The 6377-nt window shown below is 37.3% G+C and overlaps 1 protein-coding gene across 1 annotated transcript; it reads left to right on the plus strand.

The window, feature by feature from the left end:
• The first annotated feature begins 1045 nt into the window (after window positions 1–1045).
• On the plus strand, window positions 1046–5937 carry LOC114071975 (sulfotransferase 6B1-like). Its single transcript, XM_027909880.1, has 6 exons — window positions 1046–1247; window positions 2699–2838; window positions 3414–3503; window positions 4096–4222; window positions 5133–5227; window positions 5737–5937. Exons 1-6 carry the CDS (start codon window positions 1046–1048, stop codon window positions 5920–5922), a joined length of 840 nt encoding a protein of 279 aa, XP_027765681.1. The 3' UTR covers window positions 5923–5937.
• The last annotated feature ends 440 nt before the right edge of the window (window positions 5938–6377 follow it).

The raw sequence follows: 6377 nt of genomic DNA on the forward strand, positions 1-6377 counted from the left end.
CTTACTGCTGACTCATTGTTTGTGGTTTGCTTTGAGGTGGTCATTTGCTTATCTTAGTGAGTTAAAATGTGTGTTAGTGGGAAGCAGCTATATTCTTTCTTTTTTGCTTTGTGTTAACGAGTGCGTTTAGATTTTGTTCTAGTCTTTGTAAATCGGTCTGTCGTGGAGGGGGGTTGCTTGAGTTTTGTATTAAGGCTTAGGTAGTTGTTTTGCAGAATGTGCTTCTGGTTTTGGGTTTTTTTATTAGCTAAGTGCAATTGTGCAGTTAAACAGGCTCACAGGCGACACAAGCCCTACAGTAGTTTGTCACATACTTGTATTAATATAAGTTATTTTGTGATCTGCTAGAGTTAGTCCTTTTTGTTTCTGGGGCTGGCAGCCTTGTAATTTGTAAGAGAATTTTACTGAGAAGGTTCTCCATTGCTGTTTAGTGCTGTCCCCATGTCAGGGTATGAGAAGTCCTGTCCATTGCAGTGAATCTGCTGCCCGTTTCACCAACAGTGAAATAACTCATAGGAGAAACTGCTGAGGGGTTTTTCTACCACTGCTAAATGCAGTCCCTATGTAAAAGGTATCAAATATCCTGTTTGTATGGGGGTTTTCTTAAGAGAAGAGCCTCACTAGGCGAGATGCTCACAGAGTGTTTTGGACATTAAAAGGGTTTGTTCTCTTGTGGGACATTGATGGTCAAAAAAGAAAAATTAATACAGGATGGAGAGAAAATTCTTCTCATCTGCCCTTTTTCACGTGGCAGGCATGATATTTGGGCTTATTACACAGGCCCTTTATCTTAGGACACAATTGAATTTGATTGCTTATCTTGTTTATATTCAACTTTTATTGATTTCAAAATATTCAAATTACTCTTTGGAGTCTAAGAGTTCAGAAAGAGTAGTAAATTATTAACTAAAAACCTCCAAACAAACAAAAATCATAATAAACCCCAACAAACGCAGCACGTATAAAAAGACAACATGTGGGTTTCTTTTTCTGCATAGCCTTTCACACTGTGTCAGAGCCTGTGTGTCTGAGAGACAGAAGCAGAATGGAGAAGTCCAGGAAAAAATTTAATGATCTTGTAGAAAAGGCAGAAACGGCTGCCTGTACAATGCGTCGTGATGAACTGCTGTTTTCTTACAATGGAATTCTCTACCCTACCACTCTTTGTAGTCCTGAAACATTCAGAGCCTTGGAGTCCTTTGAAGCCAGAAGTGATGATATCATGTTGGCAGCATATCCCAAATGTGGTGAATATATTTTGCTTTTTTCATAAATAAGGTTAACTAATTGCAAAGAAGTGGATTTGTACTAAATATATGCAATGTATATGATATATTATATGATATATTAAATAATAGCATTTGGAATGTTCACAAAATTTTGTGAAAGAGATTTTGTTCTGAAAAAGCACAGCAAAGTGAATTATGAGGATTTTATGTAGGGAATTTTCCAAAAGAGTGAGAAAAAGCATCTGATTCCTTTTCTATAAGATGCAAAGGTTTTTGTTATCTTTACTTTTCATAGTTATGAAGTTAAATGCATGAATTGGAGAGAACTAAAATTCAGTGTTTTACACCAGACATGATGAGATCTCTTGTTATTACAGGATCTGCTGTCCCATTTATCTTTGTAAAGTTAAAAACTTTACATTTTCACACAGAATTGAGCTGTTCTCTACCTTCCCATGCCATGCTGCATTTTTTTAGTTTGTTTCCTTTTGATGTCAGGAAATAACTATCAAAAATATTTTGTAGCACTTGAAGTGATCACGTTGTTCAGTACTTATTAGGAGAAGGTCTTTACTAGGAGTCTGAGTTTACAACCTTTGCTCCTTTGCTCCTTCTGCCTGAGAGCACCCTGTGGTGCCCCTAATCAGAGCCACAGGTTTGGGTTAGATGTGTCTCATTTTCATTTTAATCTAGTAGTTTCTCTCCTGCAGCAATTGGGTTTGCACTGTCTTAGATTTGACAAGATTGTAAAGGTTTTGGTTTTTTATGGTACTTTCTTTTTGAAGAAATGCTTGCACCAGACTGCTACTGGTTTTAACAATTGTTAAAACTGTAGTGTGAAAGGTGTAGGAACCCAGTATCCAGAAGTCAGGAAATGGTAGACTAAAGATGAGAGTTGCAGACTCTTTGGTACGTTTTGAGCAAAAATATAATAAAAGTCTATAGGAAATATCACTTTGAAGAATTTTTTCCTATTGGTAAAGAAAGTGAGTACATACAGCACAGTTTTCAGATCTAGCTCTGCTCCTGTGTTGCAATACTGTGACCTGTCTTTCCTCCTCAGTCAATCCTGTGCATCCTATCCAAAAAATATATATGGTTCAGATTTACCACCCCATTTGCCCTTATATTTGTCATAATCATGTTGATTACCCTAATGAAGGTTTTCCTGGTTGAATCTGAGTGGTTCTTCTCCTTGGCTACTTAGTTCACAATACACAAATATATTTTCAATGTCCAAGTAAATTTAGGATGTGCTGACCCTATCTAGCTGGAGGAATGTATCCTTATGAGGACCAAAGGTAGGACCCTGACAGGTGATTGTCCAGATAGTCAGCTGTGATTGTATCATATAAAAGGAGATCAGGTAACTCACCTCATAGTACTACCTTCCTCCTGGCTTTCCTGGAAAATCCACTTCTATTTATTCCAGACGTTTTACAAGAAATTCTGTATTTTTCATCCTTCAGGCACAAACTGGCTAAGTCAAATTTTAACTGACCTGGTAACCGTATCTCAAAAGAAAACACAGGATAGAGAAAGCAGTGTGAATGATGAAGAACTAGAGGAATTCCCCTACCTTGAATTTGGAGATGCCGAGAGATATGAGGTGGGAACAGAATATGTATGAAAATTATTAAAATTATGTGATGAATCTTGTCTGGATTGTCAAACGGTGAGGGACAAATGAGCACTTCAATGAGTGTGACAGGAGCATTTACGCTTTAGATACACAAGAACTGCAGAAATTCAGCATAACATCTTTTGTATTTAAGAAGAGCTTCAAGAAATATCCAAGAATGAACTATTAGCTTTTGTCTCTTTTACTAACTCTTTCTCCTCACCCCTTCTTTCAGTGCTTGAGATCCTTCAGCTTTCATAAATACCCAATGAGAGTCTTAGATTTGATCCCTTGTCTAACAGACGATGTTAAATTCATTATCACTGAAGAAAATTAACGATGGGTGATCTTTCTGTAGTCACTCATTCTCGGGGTGTTTTGAAAGTTAGAGCTATTCAGAGCAGCACACTAATATCTCAGGGTAACACATACGTACACAAAAAAGTACCTTTGTCAGCCAGTATGTGTTGATAATTTTAGCAAGGCAACATTTTAGAATCACCTGATGAAAAGAATACTTGTACTAACTGAACTGTCCACTCTCCTCCTTCCAATTCGTGAAGAGAATGACCAAATTACCTTCTCCAAGATTTATAGCTTCTCACCTCCATCCTGAAAACCTTCCCAAGTCTATCTTCAAAAATAAAGTCAAGGTGAGTGCTGATTTTAATGTCTTTTCAGCCAATTTTCAGAGTCACTCTTGAGTGTTTAGCCTGGCCATTTCTACATGCCTGTTTAAGTTCTGCCATTCATCTCACTTAACCTCCATTCATCCTTCTTGGCACCTTTGTGACAGTCTCCATAAGGGAGTTGCAGGGCTTGAACAAATCCTCCAGAGGCAAAATGCGCTTTGACACAATTTCCCATGGGGGACATTTTGTGGTGTTGTCACAAGTGGTGCTTCAGCGTTTCAAGCTTCAGAGAAAAGTTGTATTGTTGTGATTTTTCCCTGTTACCTAAATGACAAATTTTGCTTGTACTGAGCAAAACTTAGTTAGATTCTGCATAATTAATTTGGCTACTCTGTAAAAGATACTTTAATAATTATAGGCAATCACCTTCACATGGTGCCAAAGCTAGGTTAGATATTTCCCCTTCTAAATTTGAAATGAAATTGCTATGCTATATCTGCAAGTAGCATTCAAGATACTAGAAATTCCCCAATTCTAGTTATAAAGTATATTATTGTATTGTTTTCATACTCTAATCTGTTACATCTTTCTGTACAAATATTTTTTTTTCTAGATATTGTTACTGATTCGTAACCCAAAAGATGTAGCAACATCTTTTTACCATTTTTCAAATGGCCTGGCTACTCTTCCTTCCTATGAGACCTGGGATGATTTCTTCACAGATTTCATGTCAAAGAGAAGTACAGTATATTATTCTGTGTGTCTATTATTCAATGTTTTGTATCAAAAACTTTGTACTTCAGTAAATCAGCTAAGATTTTTATTTACATAAAGAACATAATTTAACAAAAAATATTTTTTTTATTCAATAGCTATTTTTATTTAATAATTTATTAAATGAAAAATACATAACATAAATTTTCATAATTTCCCTATAATTACAATATTTACAATATGCACATACATATGTACATTACAGTACAAAAGCAGAGATTAAAGACAAAAAGTTAGACATTGGCACTAAACTGCTTGAGGATAAGTCCCTGTCAAAGCTGCAGTTCCACAAGCTGCTTTACCTTGTACAAACTGGTATTTCTTCTTGAAGAAGTGGTTCTTCCTTATCTCTGTCTTGGATCCCTTTTACCCCTCCTCTCCAATGTCCATCCCTTGTGTCCATGTTGACATATAAAGACCTATATGCCAAATTGAATGGAAGAAATTATTTAAACTAAGTCTAATGCATTAAAAAGGAGAGAAAAAAATTACACTGGTTTAAAAAGGCATCAGTTTAGCATAGCACACAGCCAGCTGAAGGGAGGTTACAGAAGGTTTTAAAGTGGATTGAGGGAGTCAGCAAGATGGCTTGCGGACTGATAGCTTTTGGGTGGACTCCCATGTGCCTTGAGATACTAACAAGTTTTACTGTTCCAACTTCCAAATTGTATCATATCCCTGAGACTTGTAGCTATGCCAGAACAGCCTGGAGCAAATCCTAAAATTTCCCCAGAAGGGTGTAAAATCTGCCACAGACATTATTACTAGTGCCTATGGCTTAGAGATCAATGGAATGTGTAAAATTTAGTTTATTGTTTAAGGAGTTTGTCTAATGTTCATTTATGACACATCTTAGGATTGTTTTGTTTTATTTAGTGGTCTGGGGATGCTACTTTGAATACCTTTCCCAATGGAACAAATATGCTGATGAAGAAAATGTTATGACAATAACTTATGAAGAGCTAAAAGAGGTGAGGTTATCAATAACTACAAATATTTTATACTTCACGGTACCTTTTTTCCTAACCCAATTCATCGTTATATTCATGTAGGGTATTCAAACTGCATAGGATAGATTCTTGTTTGAAGTAAAGAAGAGGTAAAATGCAAACTCAAAAACCTTCTAAAATTTTGCTTGAGCAAATTAATATTTTTTTTTTTTTTAGCTGTGATATAAGTTCAAAAAATTGTAAATCAAAATCCACAATAATTTTTTGGGAGAAGCTTTTATGCATTCAACAGTGTAGCTTTTGTTCAGCTGTAAATCATGCACAGTCTTTTGTAATCTATAGGGAAACAGCTCGTATCTCCTTGGAAATTATTATGGAGAAGATGAACACTATGTCTTCCTCTAGTCCCCCTGAGCTCTGCGAATATCCCATACATGTATCGAGCAGAGAGATGCTGGGAATTGTAACCACCTTGGAAAGCAGTGTAATTTGGTTGAATGTCATGTGGTGTGTTACATTCTTCTTTCCAGAATCGTCTCCTGGGTGTGAAAAAGATAGCTGCTTTCTTAGGGATTTCACTGACTGAGGAAGAGCTTCAGCTTGTGGTAGAGAGGAGCAGCTTTCAGGCAATGAAGAAGAACTCTCAGAAGACCCATGGGGCAATCGGCGACATTGTCTTTCGCAAAGGTAGGAAACTGCAAGTGGTTCAGAGGTAGGAATGTCACCTTCTCAAGAACTTGGGCCTTTCTTAGCTTCTTTTTTTTGCACACATATTATGATTGCAAGTTAGTCTCAAGCAGGTGATCACTATTTCACTTAAGAAAGCTATTCAAGGAACACTGGTGAGGAAGATACCCAGCAAGGTGCTGACACCAGAGCAAATTTTATAGGCCCACAGATGTCTGTCAGGAAGGAGGAAGTGTCCTGTGTCTGAACTCCTCCTCTGTGCCTAGATCACCGATTGTTTAGCCATCCGAGGCTTATCCGAGCAGGCAGCACTGGGCCAAACTCGACCTGAGTGGCACGATCACACTTTTTAGGAGAGCCACTGCCAAACCCCTGTTCAGTCTTACAGGTTAGGAGTAAGTCAGGCATGCAAGAATCAGGTACACAGGGGAGGAGCAACAAAAGGGAGCTATTTTTGCAGCCTAGTGTAGGGGACAGAGAAATG

This window comes from Empidonax traillii, unplaced genomic scaffold (assembly GCF_003031625.1).
Source record: "Empidonax traillii isolate 1590-97213 ecotype Southwest subspecies unplaced genomic scaffold, ASM303162v1 scaffold2489:size23230, whole genome shotgun sequence".
Lineage (NCBI taxonomy): Eukaryota > Metazoa > Chordata > Aves > Passeriformes > Tyrannidae > Empidonax > Empidonax traillii.

Coding starts and splice junctions, on each gene's coding strand:
- LOC114071975 (XM_027909880.1), top strand. CDS start 1,046: ATGGAGAAGTCCAGGAAAAAATTTAATGATCTTGTAGAAAAGGCAGAA. Junction 1,248..2,698: donor GGCAGCATATCCCAAATGTG/GTGAATATATTT, acceptor TTCATCCTTCAG/GCACAAACTGGCTAAGTCAA. Junction 3,504..4,095: donor TCTTCAAAAATAAAGTCAAG/GTGAGTGCTGAT, acceptor TTTTTTTTCTAG/ATATTGTTACTGATTCGTAA.